At 46.6% G+C, this 23,760-nt stretch overlaps 1 protein-coding gene across 2 annotated transcripts in view; it reads right to left on the bottom strand.

The window, feature by feature from the left end:
• Nucleotides 1-1,447: 1,447 nt before the first annotated feature.
• The window catches only part of LOC115175478 (insulin-like growth factor 2 mRNA-binding protein 3), a 44,572-nt gene continuing 22,259 nt past the window's right edge, over nucleotides 1,448-23,760 (bottom strand). The window contains exons 9-17 of one of the 2 annotated variants that reach the window (XM_029734725.1): nucleotides 15,587-15,722; nucleotides 15,187-15,321; nucleotides 14,887-14,955; nucleotides 9,099-9,224; nucleotides 8,954-8,992; nucleotides 8,657-8,731; nucleotides 8,250-8,381; nucleotides 8,008-8,121; nucleotides 1,448-4,130 (exon numbers count right to left, since the gene is read on the bottom strand). In XM_029734725.1, the coding sequence (XP_029590585.1) occupies nucleotides 4,008-4,130; nucleotides 8,008-8,121; nucleotides 8,250-8,381; nucleotides 8,657-8,731; nucleotides 8,954-8,992; nucleotides 9,099-9,224; nucleotides 14,887-14,955; nucleotides 15,187-15,321; nucleotides 15,587-15,722 (949 nt within the window). In that variant the 3' untranslated portion in view covers nucleotides 1,448-4,007. The remainder of the gene's footprint in view (nucleotides 4,131-8,007; nucleotides 8,122-8,249; nucleotides 8,382-8,656; nucleotides 8,732-8,953; nucleotides 8,993-9,098; nucleotides 9,225-14,886; nucleotides 14,956-15,186; nucleotides 15,322-15,586; nucleotides 15,723-23,760) is intronic. The other variant, XM_029734726.1, reaches the window with a different exon arrangement.

Below are 23,760 nucleotides of genomic sequence, written 5' to 3'. Positions count from 1 at the left end.
CCTCAGTTTTATCCCATCACAGCCATTGAACTCTGTAGCCTTTTTAAAAATCACCAAATGGCCTCATGGTGACATCCCTAAGCAGTTTCATTCCAGTCCTGCAGCTCAGTTCAGAACATCTGATGTGTCTGGGTGGTTTAATACATCATAAATTATTCACTTTATCATGCTTAAAGACAGTATAATTATTTTATTTTTTTTTAAATGTAGAAGTTACCAGGGGTGTTGACTTTCAATAGGCACTGTGCGGCAAATGACAAAAACAGTTTGGGGTGGGGCAATGTTTGAGGCAGCTCTGGTGGGAGAGTAATAGTAAGTTCCAGTCCCATTTCAATACCTAGCCGCTTCCATTAGCCTTTTTAGATCTGTGAACACTAAAGGGAAAGGGCCTAGGAACCAAAATGAAGCTGGGCAGAAAGTTGATTTGACAGATCTTCAGAGGTATTGATTTTTTCCTCACTCATGAAAATATCTTTATGCTGTGCTTCAAGCTTAACAATGGCTTTCTTTTAGAAAATGTAAAAAATAAAAAGTTAAACTTATCAGTTTGACATTACTGTCCATTCTCTGTGCCATCTACATGTGTTGCACAAAATGTACTAAAGTTACTAGTTACTGAAAAGCCATATTTTTTAGATTTGGTGTGAAACTGACATTTCATTCTGGAAAGTTTACTGCAAATTTACTGCAAATGTGTAACCTACCTACCTGCATGCGTCTCTTTGGGGGCTCACAAGTGATGTAACAAGTAACCTGATTAAATACAATTTATAAAAATTGGACAGAACACTATTACACGGTTGTAGTAAGGGACCAACTAACAATTTTGACAATTGCACCCATGCCAATATCACTCCATAAAATGTTTTGCTAGCGGTAGCTAGAGTATGTAGTGGCCGTTCAGAGAAAACCAAACCATAGATTACAGTTTCTCCCGGCCGAAAAACTACTTTCAGGGTGAGGGACCATTAACGTCAAGTTGTAATATCCTGAACTTCCGCTTAAACAAAAGGTTAAATTACACAAAACATTTCGAAAAAGCGCATCTTACAGTAGATGAAAAAATACATTAGAAATAAAGTGTAGGACATAGGAGCCAATTTCACTTTGTTTTTATTCAGAGGCGTTTGACAAGTTGAGCTGTGTGTGTGTGGGGGGGGGGGGGGGGGGTGAAGGGGCACAAGCATGTTCGCAGAGGGGGCAGGGAAGAGGGGGTATCGTGCCTAAACCAGACAACTTTTCCAAAAAAAGGGACTCCCTAACCCAGTCCCTCCACTTTCCCCACAAAAACATGAATTTCCATGTTACACATCGAAGAAAATACTAACAGAACAAATCGCTATCAAATTAATGTAGCATTCGTGAAGACAAAGGTAAGAAAGACAGTATTTATTGTTAGTCTAAAACCAGAAACAAAAAGGCAGGCCCCCTTTTTTTTTTTTTACAGTTTATAATTTTGTTTACCTATCGTCCATTCACTGAATCAAAAAAATGCACGGGTGAAAACACCTTTTTTCACAAAAAATCCCAAGCAAGAAAGTTCAATACATGGAAGCCACACTACCAAAAATAAAAGCAGAAAAAGCAACGTTTGAGGATTTTCAATCAATTAAGCAAGAGTAGATTATATAAATGCTAGCAAAGGAAATATTTCTGATCACTTTTCAATTATTCCTTTAAATTCTAAAAGAGTACAACATGATTTGTTTATTTTCATTTATATCTGGGAAAGCAGAAGGGGGGGACAGCAGAAGGGGGGACAGCGGGAGAAGAACCCAAATCTTATAAATAGAAGTATGCCTCTAATTCAAAATGTGTTTCTAAAGAGGTAGATCAAAAAACAGATGAGGAGGGGGGGGGAATAAACGTCACTTGTGCCCCTCATGTACGTAAGCGCGAGGTTGGACCGTGTGAGCACCCACGCGCCCATGCAGAGAAGTGTTGGGGGGGGGGGGGGTACTGAAGTGTCGGAGCGAGTGCGTGGGCACTAGGGGGGGGTGAGGGCGCAGGCGCTAGGCGGGGTGAAGGGCGCTAGGAGGGGTGAGGGCGCTAGGTGGTGTATGGGAGCGAGCGCTAGGAGGGGTGAGGGCGCATGCCGCCACAAACCCACCCCCTCGGCTGAGGTAGACAGCGTTCTATTGTGGAAGAATGGATACACTCAAGCACTTTTACCACAATCAAAACATATTTACATTCTGCATAAAAAATAAAAAAGGATAAACTTGGTATAGTATTTCTTTGTTGTTGGATTTTTAACCGATCTTCCTTGTCCCAAACAGGGTTCATTTAGTAAAATGTGTGCCGCTTGGCTTTTTGTAATGAATACTAATTTGAACTGCTTTCTCTCACTTCAAGCAAAGGTTACAGCTGCTGCTGCTGGTTAAACTGCTACAGTAGATTCCATAAAAGCATCCATCAGTGTGACTCCCCCTACCGTCACCATGCAGTAAACTACACTAACAGACTGACTCGGCGGCTACTGGGGCCACTGCAAAGTCGCTCTAGAATTTTTGTTTTAAAAACCATCAGGCTGTGGACCGAACTTTAGCTTGTCAGAAACTTCCAAATTTCACCCTATTCCCCATGTATTGCACTATAAGCGAATTTGAGACTATGATGGTTCAAGGCCTAAGCAGGTAACAGAAATACAACAAACAGACCGTGCTGCTCTGCCATGTCCATTTCTATGAAGGCTACAGAGAGAGAACTCAGTGCTCAGGCCCCTCCCATTGCCCTTCCAGGAAGACAGAAGAAAAGAAAACATTTAAACGTACCGTCAACAATAAGTGTCAGAATCCCAAAACTAAACGGCGTCGCTGCAGTATGTACGGTTGGCATGAATCGGCATTACTCTAATATAGACGTGCTTTTTGTAGTTTTCAGAAGGTGGTGGATTCCTCAGGAAAACTGAGGCGATGTATTCTCTCTCGATACTCCCATCAGCAGCCAACTGAGTTGAGCGCTAACTTCGCCCTTGGCTCTATGTACAGACAGACTTTATGTACAGGGCCACCGTCATCATGTTGATGTTGCTGGAGAGCACTAGAGTTGAAGGCAAGGTCAGTTGGCAGCTGACCAAATTGTTAATTTTCTTAAAAAAATAAAAATGTTCAAGAACTATTAGCTTTATAAAGTATACAAAATACCACAAAGCAAATTAAAAAAAAAAGATTTTTTTTTCTCATATATTATATATATCAATTTTCTTATTTTTTCTCGTCGTCTTCTTGAGGTACTAGAGATCCTGAGGTAGTTCAGTAAAATGCATATTAAATTCGTTTTCCTGGCCAACACTGTTCAACCCGTCCCTTAAGTGTTAACTTATCCTCAACTCTAAATATATATTTATATATCTATAAAATGCATCCGAATTTATAAAATGCCACTATCAATACCAGCACAGGGGCGCCCCGTTAAACCACCACTGGGGTCCCTGTCCAATCAAACATGAGTATTACCCCTAGCCCTGCCCATCCGTCTAAACCCCTTCCCATCATCCTACCAGGACTCAGAGCAATGCCTTTTTCTTTCCACAGAAAACTCACGAGAGAAAGCTTCAACCAATTAAACAAACACTTCATCCAGGGCAAAAAACAAAAGTAAAAACTGAAACGAGTGTCAAAATGAACACCTGTCATCAACATGTGAGGTGGTGAGTGTTACCACACCAGGGAGGGGGGATAATTCTTATGTCTTGGTGTTTTCTACAAAAAAAAAAAACACAAAAAAAAGAGGAACCAATCAGGACCCATCCGTGTGGTGAGAGGGTGTATGACAACATTGGAACCCTCTGAAGTATAATCTCACAGAGAGGTGAGGTGATGGGGGAGGGGGGGGTTAAGGTCTATCCACACTGTGGTGTTGGTCAAGGAGGTCATTGAGGGGGATGGGGTGTACAGTCGGGTACCCATGACCCTTAACCCCTGAGATGAGCGTGTCGTCCCTGCCCGTGTTACCCCTCTGGTCTCTGCTCTGTCTTCGGGCGGTTCAGTCACTGGCCCCCAGGTCTACTTCCGGGAGGGCCGGGCGAGCCCGTCTCCACGGGGCGGCCCCTCCCCACGGGGCGAGGGTTTTGGCTGTTGTTGCCGCCTCACATGGGACAATATCTCCTGGATCTTCCTCTGGGCCAGCTGGGGAGAGGTCAAAGGGCAAAGGTCAGGAACCTCATCTAAAACTGGCATGCACACATCCATTGCTTCTAAGGTGAGTAGAATAAAGAATTCACCAAGAAGGTTGTGGAGGCTTCTGAAACGGCACCCTATTCCTTATATACAGTGCCTTGCAAAAGTATTCAGATCCCTTGGATTTCTTCACATTGTGTTACAAAGTGGGATTAAAATGAATTTATCAACAATCTACACAAAATACTCTAGCATATATTAAAGATGAATGTCTGTTGCATTAGTATTCAGTTTCCTGAGTCCATACAGGTCCGACACCTTTGGTAGCCATTACAGCTGTCTTCTTGGGATTGTACAATATTTGCCTATTCTTTTCAAAATGCTTCAAGCTCTGTCAAGATGTTGGGGATCATTGCGAGACAGCAATTTTGAAGTACTGCCATAGTATTTCAATCAGATTTATGTCAAAACTAACTTAGCCACTTCACAGTCTTCTTGTTAGGTAACTTGTGTAGATTTGGCTTTGTGTTGTAGGTTATTGACCTACTGACAGGTGAATTCATCTCCCAGTGTCTGGTGGGAAGCAGGTTTTCCTCTAGGATTTTGCCTATGCTTAGCTCCCCAGTATTTGCAGATTTCAAGCAGACCCATACCATGATGCAGCCACTACTACCATGCTTCAAAATAAGGAGACAGTTTGCCACAAACGTAGGGTTTTGCATTTAGGCCAAAAAGTGTGTTCCTTTGCCATGTTTTTTTTCCAGTATTACTTTAGTACCTTGTTGCATACAAGATGCATGTTCAGAATAATTGTAACTTGTTAATTGGTGTTCTTTTCACTCTGTCATTGAGGTCATTATTGTAGAGCCACTACAATGTTGATCCATCCTTAGCTCTCTCATCACAGCCTCTGAAATCTGTAGCTCTTAGAACCACCAACGGCCTCATGGTCACGTCGCTGAGCAGCTTCAGTCCGGTCCTGCAGCGCAGTTCAGTAGGACGACTTCATCTTTGATATGTCTGGGTGGTTTAATACATCATCCACAGCATAACTGTTAACTTTATCATGCTTAAAGAGATATTCAACGTCTGATTTGTTATTGTTAACCATCTACCAATCACTGCCCTTTATGAGGCTTTCAAACAGCTCCCTGGTCTTTGTAGTTTAATCTGTGCTTGACATTCACTACTTGACTGAGGGACCTTATAGATGTATGGGGGACAGAGGAATGGTTACTCATTTAAAAAGCATGTCAACACCATCATTTCACAGAGTGAATCCATGTACACTTTGTGATTTGTTAAGCCACATTTTACTACTGAACCAATTTAGGCTTGACAAAAAAAAGACAATTAAATAGTACTTTGTAAAAAATAAAATGTGAAGAAATCCAAAGGGTCTGAATACTTTGGAGCACGACCCTGGTCAAAACTAGTGCCCTTGATAAGGAATGGGGTGGCATTTCAGATGCAGACATTGGTTAATGCTACACCGCTGTGAAGCAGTATGGTGGACAATCATTACATAAGGAAGCAGACATTGTACATTTTACTCAAACCACATCGGTTGGCTTTCCCAAGGTTCAACAACCCAACTATACTCCCTTTCCCCTACAACAGTGGTTCCCAATTTAACTTTTTGAAGGAACTCAGTCCAGCTTTCAACTTACTTACAAGTTGTAATAGTAGAATGCACAAGGTACAATTTCTAAATTGGGTAGTGCATCAGTTTTCCTGTCATGTCAGTCATTCCATACCTGAGATATTTATAACGTGTCAGAAATGTCCAGATCAACTAGCCCATGTCAGCTAATGTTTTTTAGCCCATAGATTTTGTTTTAATGTTTGAGTCACTCAGATATCAAACACACATTAGACATGGCAAAATGTATAGAACTGCAGGAAATAAGCTTTGAACCTGCAACATGAGGGGGGGGAGAACAGTTTGTGTCCATAGATAGACGGGGTGCATGCACGCGCACGGGGGGTGCAGGATGTTCCCCAATGCTGGAAGGGGCCAGAGTGAAGAAGTTTGGGAACCCTTGCCCTACACAACTATACTCCCTTCACCCTACAGTAGGGATTCATATTTTACAGAGAATCTACCAAGTTACAATACCGGGAAACATTCATATTTATCACGAGAGCCACAGGAAATACCCACTTAAAGCATTTAAAAATCATGATAAGGACGACATGCCAGGGATCTCCCCAAATAAGAGGGGTGCTGTGCCACCTTGTCAGCTTGGCTGCACCACTATGGAAAGATTAAACAGCAAATTAAACAGATTCAGTCATGCTAGAGTAACTATTTTTGATCACGTTATGGAATTGCGAAACAGGCCATTCATAAATTGAGCGTTATCATGTTCCTCAATTCAGAGCATTTCAGCAGTAGGCCATCGACAGAGCGCACTCAAGACACACCCACAGTACAGCGTTGGCCAATCAAACATAACGGCAGTCAAATTACAAAAGTTGCTAAGCTCGCTAGATAACCTCCAACGAATGACAATCTCCTATTTGTCAAAATCTAGTTGATTATACAGATAGCAGATCAGCTCATGAATAACTGGGGAGTGAAAACAGTTTAAATATCAAGGTATTTTAACAGGGACCAACTCTGTTTTAAAAATATCCATATCCAGTCATACTGTTTGTTGATCACACATTCTCTACCGAAGCTCTCATATGGGCAGCAAGTACGGGGGAAATGTTACAGCGGTATTTTGACATGCGTAGGCAATTAGTGTGCTTTGATAATGCAACCTATATATTACAGAATGAAGTTAGGAATCTTCATGTCAGACAGGAGTCAGGGTTTTAGGTTACAGTGGATTTGGATAGGAAGAGCGCGTAGGCTGTACGACAGGAGAAGATCATTCAGAGGGAAAAGGCTAACAGACTTCCTGTTTGACAGAGATGTATATGTAGTGAACTGTGACTGTTTGAAGTGTCACAATGACAGCTATAGGTTCGACTGCAGGGGTTTCCTGTGGGGATTATTAACTGCATTTGGGTTGTTTGTGCAGTCCGGCAGCCGGCGTTGTGTGAATTAAATATGCTAGAGGCTTCCGTGGGACAACCCGTTTGGATAATGCGCCTTTTTTCTCTCTTTTCTTATCTGATGCTGTTCATGTTGTGTATTTTGTGGAATTGCATTAGTGCAAAATGTTGTAATTTCCCAAGTCTTGTCATAACAGTCCCAGGATCCTTGTTACCCATGTTAATCCATACAGCACATTCTAATGGTCAGTTTCAGCATGAACCAGCCTTTTAGCCCACTGACCAGAGCTGAATGGGATGAATATCCCCCTGCCAGATATGACTCAGTGCCACTAGCAGACAGTGCCTTGCCCAGTGCCACTAGCAGACAGTGCCTTGCCCAGTGCCACTAGCAGACAGTGCCTTGCCCAGTGCCACTAGCAGACAGTGCCTTGCCCAGTGCCACTAGCAGACAGTGCCTTGCCCAGTGCCACTAGCAGACAGTGCCTTGCCCAGTGCCACTAGCAGACAGTGCCTTGCCCAGTGCCACTAGCAGACAGTGCCTTGCCCAGTGCCACTAGCAGACAGTGCCTTGCCCAGTGCCACTAGCAGACAGTGCCTTGCCCAGTGCCACTAGCAGACAGTGCCTTGCCCAGTGCCACTAGCAGACAGTGCCTTGCCCAGTGCCACTAGCAGACAGTGCCTTGCCCAGTGCCACTAGCAGACAGTGCCTTGCCCAGTGCCACTAGCAGACAGTGCCTTGCCCAGTGACAGGGCTGGAGGAACATCCTTGAAATGATAGATCAACCCATCTGATCCTATCAGAACATGTTTGACCAACATTATTATTTTCTGTTGCAATTTTAAACACTAATCAACCTTCACTTGAAGTGTAACATACCTGGCTTGCATAGAAGTGTCCAGTGATTTTGACGATGACCTGGTCATTCTCATCAGGCGTCTGGTCTCTGGGGACCACCACCTCAGCACTGGACAAGTTCTGTAGCTCATTCACCTGAGGTGAGGGCGACAAGTGAAGAAAACTTTATATTACAGCCTAGGTAATAGGTGGTGCTTTCAATTATTCTGGAGCAGAATTAGAATACATCTGGCAACCATAGTCACACACAGGAGTCTGCGTACCGTTTTGCCTCCCTTGCCGATGACACGCCCAGCAGCGAAGGAGGGCACCTTGATGTGAGCCTCCAGTTTCACCTCCTCCTTCGGCCCAAAGAAGTTCTCCTCCTTTAGCTTCCCAAAGATACGACCCTGAGCCTGGAACAGGGCCAAGAGTCAGAGGAATTTTCACAACCCTTGATTGAAGCGTCTTCATCTTCAGAATATCTTAATTAACTTGACCGGGACAACGAGCATCGATCAACTGCTGTGAATGTGCCAGATTTAGTCAGCTAGCTAGTTAACTGTACAGACTACGATTTTGTTCTATGGATTTCTGGGAGCAAAAAAGACAATGCTTTTCCTCTGGTGTTGTGGGTATTGGACACAGCATGGCTGGTGGAGAAAGCGAGAGGGGTCCCAAGGGCTCCTACCTTGAACTGGGCCTCCGGTGGTCCAGCGATGATCACCATCCTCTGCTTGGCGTCCATGCCGTCTGGAGGTGCTACCTGAGGGGAGGGACATAACACGTTAACACACCCACTTTACCTGATCTAAATCAGGTCCCACTGCTTCCCTTTACCCCATCAGGGGTGCATCATAACAGCCTGAAGAGGGTGTCACCCAAACCCAATCTGAACTGGAGCTCTACTCCAATATGCAGTTGTGGAGATCTGAGAGGATTAATGGATAAGACGAAAAAGGAATCTGAATGTTTGAAATTAAAATACCTGGTTTGCATCTACGACACGGACTTCATCCGCACTGATCTAAAATGGAGGGGGGAGAATAGGTGAAGAGAACAAAATGATATGAGAAGCTATTTTAGGTTATTGAGATGCAGCTCAAACCCCTCCTGTCAGTTAAGTCCCACACCTTGATGGAGGCTCCGGCGTAGCGCGACAGCTGCTTGATGTGTTGACCCTGTTTTCCGATGATCGCGCCGACCGCCAGCGCCGGGATGAACAGATGGACCGTCTCTGACTCCGGCTGCCCCTGGCCCTGTGGAACAGTAGAGGCCACACGACCGTAATGAGACCACACCAGAGCCAGTCTGACCGTAATGAGACCACACCAGAGCCAGTCTGACCGTAATGAGACCACACCAGAGCCAGTCTGACCGTAATGAGACCACACCAGAGCCAGTCTGACCGTAATGAGACCACACCAGAGCCAGTCTGACCGTAATGAGACCACACCAGAGCCAGTCTGACCGTAATGAGACCACACCAGAGCCAGTCTGACCGTAATGAGACCACACCAGAGCCAGTCTGACCGTAATGAGACCACACCAGAGCCAGTCTGACCGTAATGAGACCACACCAGAGCCAGTCTGACCGTAATGAGACCACACCAGAGCCAGTCTGACCGTAATGAGACCACACCAGAGCCAGTCTGACCGTAATGAGACCACACCAGAGCCAGTCTGACCGTAATGAGACCAGACCAGAGCCAGTCTGACCGTGAGGAGACCACACCAGAGCCAGTCTGACCGTAATGAGACCACACCAGAGCCAGTCTGACCGTAATGAGACCACACCAGAGCCAGTCTGACCGTAATGAGACCACACCAGAGCCAGTCTGACCGTAATGAGACCACACCAGAGCCAGTCTGACCGTAATGAGACCACACCAGAGCCAGTCTGACCGTAATGAGACCACACCAGAGCCAGTCTGACCGTAATGAGGAGACCACACCAGAGCCAGTCTGACCGTAATGAGGAGACCACACCAGAGCCAGTCTGACCGTAATGAGGAGACCACACCAGAGCCAGTCTGACCGTAATGAGGAGACCACACCAGAGCCAGTCTGACCGTAATGAGGAGACCACACCAGAGCCAGTCTGACCGTAATGAGGAGACCACACCAGAGCCAGTCTGACCGTAATGAGGAGACCACACCAGAGCCAGTCTGACCGTAATGAGGAGACCACACCAGAGCCAGTCTGACCGTAATGAGGAGACCACACCAGAGCCAGTCTGACCGTAATGAGGAGACCACACCAGAGCCAGTCTGACCGTAATGAGGAGACCACACCAGAGCCAGTCTGACCGTAATGAGGAGACCACACCAGAGCCAGTCTGACCGTAATGAGGAGACCACACCAGAGCCAGTCTGACCGTAATGAGGAGACCACACCAGAGCCAGTCTGACCGTAATGAGGAGACCACACCAGAGCCAGTCTGACCGTAATGAGGAGACCACACCAGAGCCAGTCTGACCGTAATGAGGAGACCACACCAGAGCCAGTCTGACCGTAATGAGGAGACCACACCAGAGCCAGTCTGACCGTAATGAGGAGACCACACCAGAGCCAGTCTGACCGTAATGAGGAGACCACACCAGAGCCAGTCTGACCGTAATGAGGAGACCACACCAGAGCCAGTCTGACCGTAATGAGGAGACCACACCAGAGCCAGTCTGACCGTAATGAGGAGACCACACCAGAGCCAGTCTGACCGTAATGAGGAGACCACACCAGAGCCAGTCTGACCGTAATGAGGAGACCACACCAGAGCCAGTCTGACCGTAATGAGGACCACACCAGAGCCAGTCTGACCGTAATGAGACCACACCAGAGCCAGTCTGACCGTAATGAGACCACACCAGAGCCAGTCTGACCGTAATGAGACCACACCAGAGCCAGTCTGACCGTAATGAGACCACACCAGAGCCAGTCTGACCGTAATGAGACCACACCAGAGCCAGTCTGACCGTAATGAGACCACACCAGAGCCAGTCTGACCGTAATGAGACCACACCAGAGCCAGTCTGACCGTAATGAGACCACACCAGAGCCAGTCTGACCGTAATGAGACCACACCAGAGCCAGTCTGACCGTAATGAGACCACACCAGAGCCAGTCTGACCGTTAATGAGACCACACCAGAGCCAGTCTGACCGTAATGAGACCCACACCAGAGCCAGTCTGACCGTAATGAGACCACACCAGAGCCAGTCTGACCGTAATGAGACCACACCAGAGCCAGTCTGACCGTAATGAGACCACACCAGAGCCAGTCTGACCGTAATGAGACCACACCAGAGCCAGTCTGACCGTAATGAGACCACACCAGAGCAGTCTGACCGTAATGAGACCACACCAGAGCCAGTCTGACCGTAATGAGACCACACCAGAGCCAGTCTGACCGTAATGAGACCACACCAGAGCCAGTCTGACCGTAATGAGACCACACCAGAGCCAGTCTGACCGTAATGAGACCACACCAGAGCCAGTCTGACCGTAATGAGACCACACCAGAGCCAGTCTGACCGTAATGAGACCACACCAGAGCCAGTCTGACCGTAATGAGACCACACCAGAGCCAGTCTGACCGTAATGAGACCACACCAGAGCCAGTCTGACCGTAATGAGACCACACCAGAGCCAGTCTGACCGTAATGAGACCACACCAGAGCCAGTCTGACCGTAATGAGACCACACCAGAGCCAGTCTGACCGTAATGAGACCACACCAGAGCCAGTCTGACCGTAATGAGACCACACCAGAGCCAGTCTGACCGTAATGAGACCACACCAGAGCCAGTCTGACCGTAATGAGACCACACCAGAGCCAGTCTGACCGTAATGAGACCACACCAGAGCCAGTCTGACCGTAATGAGACCACACCAGAGCCAGTCTGACCGTAATGAGACCACACCAGAGCCAGTCTGACCGTAATGAGACCACACCAGAGCCAGTCTGACCGTAATGAGACCACACCAGAGCCAGTCTGACCGTAATGAGACCACACCAGAGCCAGTCTGACCGTAATGAGACCACACCAGAGCCAGTCTGACCGTAATGAGACCACACCAGAGCCAGTCTGACCGTAATGAGACCACACCAGAGCCAGTCTGACCGTAATGAGACCACACCAGAGCCAGTCTGACCGTAATGAGACCACACCAGAGCCAGTCTGACCGTAATGAGACCACACCAGAGCCAGTCTGACCGTAATGAGACCACACCAGAGCCAGTCTGACCGTAATGAGACCACACCAGAGCCAGTCTGACCGTAATGAGACCACACCAGAGCCAGTCTGACCGTAATGAGACCACACCAGAGCCAGTCTGACCGTAATGAGACCAGACCAGAGCCAGTCTGACCGTGAGGAGACCACACCAGAGCCAGTCTGACCGTAATGAGGAGACCACACCAGAGCCAGTCTGACCGTAATGAGACCACACCAGAGCCAGTCTGACCGTAATGAGACCACACCAGAGCCAGTCTGACCGTAATGAGACCACACCAGAGCCAGTCTGACCGTAATGAGACCACACCAGAGCCAGTCTGACCGTAATGAGACCACACCAGAGCCAGTCTGACCGTAATGAGACCACACCAGAGCCATTCTGACCGTAATGAGACCACACCAGAGCCAGTCTGACCGTGAGGAGACCACACCAGAGCCAGTCTGACCGTGAGGAGACCACACCAGAGCCAGTCTGACCGTGAGGAGACCACACCAGAGCCAGTCTGACCGTGAGGAGACCACACCAGAGCCAGTCTGACCGTAATGAGACCACACCAGAGCCAGTCTGACCGTAATGAGACCACACCAGAGCCAGTCTGACCGTAATGAGACCACACCAGAGCCAGTCTGACCGTAATGAGACCACACCAGAGCCAGTCTGACCATAATGAGAACACACCAGAGCCAGTCTGACCATAATGAGAACACACCAGAGCCAGTCTGACCGTAATGAGACCACACCAGAACCAGTCTGACCGTAAGGAGACCACAACAGGCAAACAGCGATAGCAGCCCAGATGACCACGACCAAGCAACTGATGCAGCAACACAGGAAGAAGCCTCACAGGGCTGGCGTTCCAAATGGTTCCCCATTCCCTCTTTAGAGCACCACTTTATTTAGATTTTATTTACCCCTTTTTCTCCCCAATGTCATGATTTCCAAATTGGTAGTTACAGTCTTGTTCCATTGCTGAAACTCCCGTATGGACTCGGGAGAGGCGAAGGTCCAGAGCCATGCATCCTCCGAAACACGACCCTGCCAAGCTGCACTGTTTCTAGACACTTCTCGCTTAACCTGAAAGCCAGCCACACCATTGTGTCAGAGGAAACGCCGTACAACTGGCGACAGAAGTAGGCACCCGGACCCCCACAAGGAGTCGATAGAGCACGATGGGACAAGGACATCCGACCAAACCCGGATGACGCTGGGACAATGGGTCTCCCGGTCGCGACACGGTGCACTACTTTGGATCAGAGCCCTATGAGCCATGGTCAAAAGCAGTGAAATAGAGGGAATAGGGGGCCTTTTAAGACACTGCCAGGGAGACCAGATGCAGACCTGATAGGAAACTTGTTTTATTAAATATGAGGTATAACTTTGTTAACCAGTCAAATCTATCCCAATTTAACTTTATCCCCTCCGTAGCATATAGTATCACAATATCACTGCATAACCATGAAACAACTGTACATACATATTTGAAGAGGTTGAATACAACTAAACAAAATCCTGAACTTCCAAATGTGGAGTGGGTCCCAATTATCTCTCCTTTCTCCCCAAGTGAGCACTTGCTCACTTCCCTTCATGGTTTAAAAAATAAATAAATTAATTAATTTAAAAAATGGTATATGGACATTCCCTCCTGCCCATGACAATACAATGCTTTTAAATTAGTGGAGAGTAGTGAACGAGTTAGGAAGGAGAGATTATTGGGACACACCCAGGCTATAAGAGACCCTGACTCAAGAAAAATGAGAAAATCTAGCATCCAGCACCTAGCTCAGGTAAATAGCATTCCCAAAGGAATCTCCATTTCTCTGTAGCAACTGAACACATCCGACTAAACCACAGTATATGGATGGACCACTCAGATAATCCCTTTCAGAATGCTTGACCTGGCTCAGTCACCCACCAGCGATTCCACACACACATTACAACAGATTATTGTATTAAAAAGATGACCTGCAGCAAACTGCGTGGGCTCACTGCACATGCTTGGTGTTAGAGGGAAGTGAAATGGGTGAGATCTTTTAGATGAAGGGGCAGGGAGGCATGGTCCTGGAGGAGGCATGGTCCTGGAGGAGGCATGGTCCTGGAGGAGGCATGGTCCTGGAGGAGGCATGGTCCTGGAGGAGGCATGGTCCTGGAGGAGGCATGGTCCTGGAGGGATTACTATTCCCTATTTAGTGCACGCATAGGACTCTGGTCAAAAGTAGTGCACTATAGGGAATAGGGTGCCGTTTGGGACAGCGCTGCTGGTTTTAATCTAGAGGACACCAACTCATTACACTTCAGTTGGGGTGAAGTCATCCAACCCGAGATCACATTCAGAAGGCTCCAGATGGGAGCAAACCTTTTCACCAGGAGGCTGTTCCAGATCAAATTGTCTAATAGAAAGGTGCCCGTTTGGAAACATCTGCGACCATTTGTAACCTTCTAAACATGCCACGGTGTTCAATTGCTGCACTTTCTTCAGCTGAAGATTTGAGGCCAAACTAAACCCAGTAGAAACTGTGGCCACCACCCAGCAGATTTTAGCGAAATGAACACAAACATGAGTTAGGCAATCCCTAGGGGTCATAGGTTACTGGGAGGGGCTTAGCTGTGGCAAGCCCTGCCTTTCTACCCAATCCAGCAGCTAGCAGCCAGAAGCCGTGCAAAGCACTGTGGGAAGGGAGACTTACAGAGAGGGGCTGGCTGCTCGCCGACAGCACAGACGCCCAAAATGGCCCTTCGCCCCCGAAGTAACTGCTCTATAGGAGAGAATAACACAAAACCAAGTCACTGTCCTGCCCCCAAATGGCTGCTCTATAAGGAGAGAGGAACAAAGACACGGTCACTGAAAGATCCAAAATGGCTTCTCAGTCAGAGGTAGGTCTGTTGTTGGTTTCTTCTTGCAGAACTGCTCTGTAAGGAGGGGACATCTTTAAGCATCACCAAAAGGCACTGTGTAGACACAGGGAGGTGGGGGTCCAGACACTCACCCCGAATGAGGAGTAGCCACCCTGGGCACCGGGAGGTGGGGCGTTGTGTCCCATGGAGGGGCCCATTCCTGGAGCACCACCAGGGAACAAACCCAAGGCATTCAGGTTGAGTCCTGGAATCAGGTTAGACTGGAGCTGGGTAGAGAGAAATATTTACTACCAGACAAAATTAACCAAGAACAGAAACATTTCTCTGGGATAAAACCACTCAAATACAAAGTACATTTTTTATGTGGGTAGCTGCACAGTCTAAAAAAGCCATGATCTCTCAGGTTGCATCCCAAATGACACCCTATTCCCTATAGTACAAAAAAGTTGAAGTAGGGTGCCATTTTGAACAACTCCAGATTATTTGGTTCCACCAACAGAGTGCCCCCAGTGGGTTAGAACAAGGACCTACGTTCATTGCGGCCACGTCGTTCTCATACGACTCTCTGACCTTCTTCATCACTTCCTCCTCAGCACGGGAGCACGCCTCGATGGAACCCTTCACTGTGATGGTCCTCTCAGGGTTGTACAGCGTCAGGTCCTGGAGACTGGAGGACATCCATTACCACCTTGGTTTCTAATGTGTGTGTCTTATGAGACATTAGTCATGACTGTCCCGTGAGGCTCTAAATAGGTCAGATCAGCTTGCAATAAATAACATCAACCAGACCACCTCTCACCCGCAGGGGGGGGGACTGGTGGGGGTTAACACCTCATGCCTTGTAAATCAAGGACAGAACACTCCTCTCCAAATTCACCCAAGGAATGTGCTTTGTTTAAAGACTTTCCGATGAAACACGTTCGAAAGCAACTATTGGAACAATATTTCTAATATTGAACATGGGGAACGGGCAGACGTGGCCTAAAAGAAGACTAATGTCGTCTTGGTTGTTATTTTGTGGTGATGAAATTAAAAATGTTAAAGGAAATACTGTAACTTGAAAAGTACACACTACATGTACAAAGTTCCCATCTTGTGCATGCTATATGAAAAGTGTTTTTGTTGAGGGATGTGATTTTAGAAACTATAAGAAGAAATTGTTTTTATAACTGCACAGTACGTAGTCGCTGCCCCCTTGAGTGAGGTCAGAGAGCGTGTCGGAACCACCCCTTTTTAACAAACTGTATAAAATGGGTTAAGAATTAACAGACGAGAGATGTAGAGCTGCATCTCACATTTAAAGTGGTTTGAACTCAATCTCAACTTGGGGTAGAGATGATAAAGTCACCTCCCAGACAATCACTGGTACGCTGAATATCTGTCCTAAGTATTTAGAAAAGTGAATTGAAGTGGGACCATTCTACTACTCTGCTCAAAATCCCCGTATTACACTACTCCTCTCACCACCCCACTGGGAACCATCTACACGGCTGGCTAGCCTACCTTCAAACCATCTACACGGCTGGCTAGCCTACCTTCAAACCATCATATTACACTACTCCTCTCACCACCCCACTGGGAACCATCTACACGGCTGGCTAGCCTACCTTCAAACCATCATATTACACTACTCCTCTCACCACCCCACTGGAAACCATCTACACGGCTGGCTAGCCTACCTTCAAACCATCATATTACACTACTCCTCTCACCACCCCACTGGGAACCATCTACACGGCTGGCTAGCCTACCTTCAAACCATCATATTACACTACTCCTCTCACCACCCCACTGGGAACCATCTACACGGCTGGCTAGCCTACCTTCAAACCATCATATTACAGTACTCCTCTCACCACCCCACTGGGAACCATCTACACGGCTGGCTAGCCTACCTTCAAACCATCATATTACACTACTCCTCTCACCACCCCACTGGGAACCATCTACACGGCTGGCTAGCCTACCTTCAAACCATCATATTACAGTACTCCTCTCACCACCCCACTGGGAACCATCTACACGGCTGGCTAGCCTACCTTCAAACCATCATATTACACTACTCCTCTCACCACCCCACTGGGAACCATCTACACGGCTGGCTAGCCTACCTTCAAACCATCTACACGGCTGGCTAGCCTACCTTCAAACCATCTACACGGCTGGCTAGCCTACCTTCAAACCATCATATTACACTACTCCTCTCACCACCCCACTGGGAACCATCTACACGGCTGGCTAGCCTACCTTCAAACCATCATATTACACTACTCCTCTCACCACCCCACTGGGAACCATCTACACGGCTGGCTAGCCTACCTTCAAACCATCTACACGGCTGGCTAGCCTACCTTCAAACCATCTACACGGCTGGCTAGCCTACCTTCAAACCATCTACACGGCTGGCTAGCCTACCTTCAAACCATCATATTACACTACTCCTCTCACCACCCCACTGGGAACCATCTACACGGCTGGCTAGCCTACCTTCAAACCATCATATTACACTACTCCTCTCACCACCCCACTGGGAACCATCTACACGGCTGGCTAGCCTACCTTCAAACCATCATATTACAGTACTCCTCTCACCACCCCACTGGGAACCATCTACACGGCTGGCTAGCCTACCTTCAAACCATCTACACGGCTGGCTAGCCTACCTTCAAACCATCTACACGGCTGGCTAGCCTACCTTCAAACCATCATATTACACTACTCCTCTCACCACCCCACTGGGAACCATCTACACGGCTGGCTAGCCTACCTTCAAACCATCATATTACACTACTCCTCTCACCACCCCACTGGGAACCATCTACACGGCTGGCTAGCCTACCTTCAAACCATCATATTACACTACTCCTCTCCCCACCCCACTGGGAACCATCTACACGGCTGGCTAGCCTACCTTCAAACCATCATATTACACTACTCCTCTCACCACCCCACTGGGAACCATCTACACGGCTGGCTAGCCTACCTTCAAACCATCATATTACACTACTCCTCTCACCACCCCACTGGGAACCATCTACACGGCTGGCTAGCCTACCTTCAAACCATCTACACGGCTGGCTAGCCTACCTTCAAACCATCATATTACACTACTCCTCTCACCACCCCACTGGGAACCATCTACACGGCTGGCTAGCCTACCTTCAACCCATCATATTACACTACTCCTCTCACCACCCCACTGGGAACCATCTACACGGCTGGCTAGCCTACCTTCAAACCATCATATTACACTACTCCTCTCACCACCCCACTGGGAACCATCTACACGGCTGGCTAGCCTACCTTCAAACCATCTACACGGCTGGCTAGCCTACCTTCAAACCATCATATTACACTACTCCTCTCACCACCCCACTGGGAACCATCTACACGGCTGGCTAGCCTACCTTCAAACCATCTACACGGCTGGCTAGCCTACCTTCAAACCATCATATTACACTACTCCTCTCACCACCCCACTGGGAACCATCTACACGGCTGGCTAGCCTACCTTCAAACCATCTACACGGCTGGCTAGCCTACCTTCAAACCATCATATTACACTACTCCTCTCACCACCCCACTGGGAACCATCTACACGGCTGGCTAGCCTACCTTCAAACCATCTACACGGCTGGCTAGCCTACCTTCAAACCATCTACACGGCTGGCTAGCCTACCTTCAAACCATCATATTACACTACTCCTCTCACCACCCCACTGGGAACCATCTACACGGCTGGCTAGCCTACCTTCAAACCATCATATTACACTACTCCTCTCACCACCCCACTGGGAACCATCTACACGGCTGGCTAGCCTACCTTCAAACCATCATATTACACTACTCCTCTCACCACCCCACTGGGAACCATCTACACGGCTGGCTAGCCTACCTTCAAACCATCTACACGGCTGGCTAGCCTACCTTCAAACCATCATATTACACTACTCCTCTCCCCACCCCACTGGGAACCATCTACACGGCTGGCTAGCCTACCTTCAAACCATCATATTACACTACTCCTCTCACCACCCCACTGGGAACCATCTACACGGCTGGCTAGCCTACCTTCAAACCATCTACACGGCTGGCTAGCCTACCTTCAAACCATCATATTACACTACTCCTCTCACCACCCCACTGGGAACCATCTACACGGCTGGCTAGCCTACCTTCAAACCATCATATTACACTACTCCTCTCACCACCCCACTGGGAACCATCTACACGGCTGGCTAGCCTACCTTCAAACCATCTACACGGCTGGCTAGCCTACCTTCAAACCATCATATTACACTACTCCTCTCACCACCCCACTGGGAACCATCTACACGGCTGGCTAGCCTACCTTCAAACCATCTACACGGCTGGCTAGCCTACCTTCAAACCATCTACACGGCTGGCTAGCCTACCTTCAAACCATCATATTACACTACTCCTCTCCCCACCCCACTGGGAACCATCTACACGGCTGGCTAGCCTACCTTCAAACCATCTACACGGCTGGCTAGCCTACCTTCAAACCATCTACACGGCTGGCTAGCCTACCTTCAAACCATCATATTACACTACTCCTCTCACCACCCCACTGGGAACCATCTACACGGCTGGCTAGCCTACCTTCAAACCATCTACACGGCTGGCTAGCCTACCTTCAAACCATCATATTACACTACTCCTCTCCCCACCCCACTGGGAACCATCTACACGGCTGGCTAGCCTACCTTCAAACCATCATATTACACTACTCCTCTCCCCACCCCACTGGGAACCATCTACACGGCTGGCTAGCCTACCTTCAAACCATCATATTACACTACTCCTCTCACCACCCCACTGGAAACCATCTACACGGCTGGCTAGCCTACCTTCAAACCATCATATTACACTACTCCTCTCCCCACCCCACTGGGAACCATCTACACGGCTGGCTAGCCTACCTTCAAACCATCATATTACACTACTCCTCTCACCACCCCACTGGGAACCATCTACACGGCTGGCTAGCCTACCTTCAAACCATCATATTACACTACTCCTCTCACCACCCCACTGGGAACCATCTACACGGCTGGCTAGCCTACCTTCAAACCATCATATTACAGTACTCCTCTCACCACCCCACTGGGAACCATCTACACGGCTGGCTAGCCTACCTTCAAACCATCTACACGGCTGGCTAGCCTACCTTCAAACCATCATATTACACTACTCCTCTCACCACCCCACTGGAAACCATCTTCAAAGAGGCAGCTTCAGGAGCAAATTATTAAAAAAATAATAATAAATCCAACTCTGTAGTTCTGTTCAGGACTACACGACAAGTCACGGGATAACAGACAACTACAAAGGAGGACAACAGTATGAAACTTGTTGGAACCATTTTGGACAAGCAGAGCCTTACAAGCGTGCCGCGAAAATGCCCAACCACCTTCCCAAGGAGGCCAGTTCCGAGAGATACGACCTTTCACGTAAATACATTCATGATTTGTTAGTCCAAGCGGGCGGCGGTCTGTGTGTAAAGTATAGGTGCTAAAAGTCAGCGTAGTTTATAAAATGTACCAACGTTAAGTCAGTCTCGGTCCCTCTTGCCCTCTCCATGTCTTTTGTAACAAGCAGCCATATTATTGTCCGTCTGCTAGGGACCTGTTTTTAAATGTATTCAGTCTGTTTGTCCTGTTACCATTTAGTTAGCTAGTAAATAAATAATTAAACCAATGTGTAGTACTGAATAATAAGGCTGGGATTTGTGCAGATTCAGGAGTTTACGACTGTTCAGAATGATGATATGATACGAGGTAATGATTAAAAAGATTACTGTTTATCGATGAAATTGGTAAAGATATGAGTTTAATTCGGGAGATGGTAACTAAAGAACCGCTGTCGTGGTGCCCCAAATCCTAATGAGTTAAATGTTGCATGATAAATGAAAAATAAAAAATAAATAAGGGGAACAATTAAACATGGATTAAATAAATCTGATTAATGTTAGAAGTCAAGTCACAACTATGGTTGCAAAGGGTCGGAAACTTTCCGGTAAATGTACAGAATTTTTCTGAAAAGTTAAGCCCGGGAATTTTGCTTAAATTTAAAAAAAAGATCACTTAAAACAGTTTACTTTTTTGGGGGGGGATACACAAGGCAATTCTAGGACTTGGTATATTTTGGTTAAGCTATCCCCAATTCAATGGAATTACAACCCTCTGCATGCACAGTGCATTCCTCCATCACATGTACAGCTGATTCTCAAGATCTTGCACACTAATGAGATGCTATTGAGCCCACACTACTACACTGGAGACAAGGACTACATGCTTTCTGGTATGTTTTGATTACAATACTGGGTGGGGTGAATATATTTTATATGAAAAATTATTTTTGTTAACTAGTAAATAGTAGCCTACAGCAAAGTGTGTTTAACTTAAGGTATAGGGGGCAGTGTTTTCGATTTCGGATGAAAATCGTGCCCAGAGTAAACTGCCTAATACTCGGGCCCAGAGTCAAATATTTGTATATTATTAGTGGATTTGGATAGAAAACACTGAAGTTTCTAAAACTGTTTGAATGATGTCTGTGAGTATAACAGAACTCATACGGCAGGCAAAAACCTGAGAAAAATCCAACCAGGAAGTGGGAAATCTGATGCTTGTAGTCTTTTCAAGTCATTGCCTATCTACCACAGTGATTTAGGGTTCATTTTGCACTTCCTAAGCCTTCCACTAGATGTCAACAGTCTTTAGAACCTTGTTTCAGGCTTTTGCAGTGAACAGAGAGCGAACAATTATGCCGGGAAGTTGGTGACATGAGTTCATTGGTGCGCATTCACGTGATGAGGTAACTGTGTTCCATAACGTTTTTCAAGACATTGGAATCGTCCAGTTGGAATATTATTGAAGTTATGTTAAAAAGGCCCTAAAGATTGATGCTATACAACGTTTGACATGACAATGCTATTTTTGATTTTAGATGACTCCAAAATGGCGGGTATCTGTATTGCCTGATGTATTTTTCTGAGCGCCGTACTCAGATTATTGCAAAGTGTGCTTTCCCCGTGAAGCTTTTTAAAATCTGTCACAGCGGTTGCATTAAGGAGATGTTTAATATTTTAACATTTATGAGTATTTTTGTAAATTGTTATGCTGATTCACCTGCAGTTTGAGGCAAAATATTTTCTGAACATCACGCGCCAATGTAAAATGGTTTTTTTGGATATAAATATGAACTTTATCGAACAAAACATACATGTATTGTGTAACATTGAGTCCTAGGAGTGTCATCTGATGAAGATCGTCAAAGGTTAGTGCTTAATTTTAGCTGTATTTCTGGTTTTTGTGACCCCTCTCCTGGTTGGAAAATGGCTGTGTGGTTTTTCTTGTGTTGTCGCTGTCCTAACATAATCTAACTTTATGCTTTCGACCGTAAAGCCTTTTTGAAATCAGACAATGTGGTTGGATTAAGGAGAGGTGTATCTTTAAAATGGTGTAAAATAGTTGTATGTTTGAGAAATTTCAATGATGACATTTTGTTAATTTTAAATTTGCCGCCCTGATATTTCACTGGCTGTGTGCCACAGGTGGGACGCTAGCGTCCCAGGTAGCCCATAGAAGTTAAATCATTTCTAAACTTACTCATTTTTGCTAGTTAGTTTTTGCTACCATATGGGCTTTAGCTTGCTTGAGGCAGCTAACTGAGGAGTGTTAATTCACCTGTTTACATATGTTTCATTTAAAAAAATGTATCTGACAAAGGAGTTGTTTAATCTAACTGCTTAACTACTCATCTGTACATGGATTTGTATTTGTTTGTTTTACTCTTTTTTCCTAATCTTCACAGGAAAATGCCACAGACACTATGACGTGTGGAGACATTTCAGTGCAGCTAATGTAGAAGGAAAAGCTGTGTACATTTGCAAATACTAGGCCAAATCATATGTGAAGAATGCAACAAAGACGCAGAATCATCTGGCCAAGTGCATAAAGTTCCCTCAGCGCTCACAACAAGCAACCTCTGACAGAAGTCCCTCTACTTCTATTTGATGTGAAAATGATGAAGCAGACACCTTATCGATAGCAACAGCTCATGGTCCTCCTGGAATCATAACTTTTTTTGACTCAATGCAGGAACGTAGTCAGAGAAATGCTGATGAATGTCTTGCTCGAGCTGAGTATGCAACTGGTTCACCTCTGATGCTCAGGCAATGTGTATTGGAAGAGATTTATGAATGTTCTTCGCCCAGCATACACCCCTCCAACCAGACATGCTTTATCTACTCATTTGCTGAATGCAGAGTTCAACAGAGTTCAAGTGAAGGTCAAGCAAATCATAGAGAAAGCAGAATGTGTTGCAATCATCTGATAGGTGGTCGAATGTTCGTGGGCAAGGAATAATTAACTACATCAATCTCTATTTCTCAACCAGTATTCTACCAGAGCAGACAAGGGACAGACACCGGTCTCTACATTGCAGATGAGCTGAAGGCAGTCAATGACCTTGGACCACAGAAGGTATTTGCACTGGTAGCAGACAATGCTGTGAACATAAAGGCTGCTTGGTCTAAAGTGGAGGCCCATTGGCTGTGCTGCTCATGCATTGAATCTGCTCAAGGACATATCACTGAAAACAATGGATCCACTCAACAAGAGAGTCAAGGAAATGGTTAGGTATGTGAAGGGTCATCAAATTATAGCAGCAATCTACCTCAC

Source organism: Salmo trutta, chromosome 36 (genome assembly GCF_901001165.1).
Source record: "Salmo trutta chromosome 36, fSalTru1.1, whole genome shotgun sequence".
Taxonomy (NCBI): domain Eukaryota; kingdom Metazoa; phylum Chordata; class Actinopteri; order Salmoniformes; family Salmonidae; genus Salmo; species Salmo trutta.
Note: the sequence above shows the minus strand (reverse complement) of the source record. Positions and strands in the feature narration are given on the sequence as shown.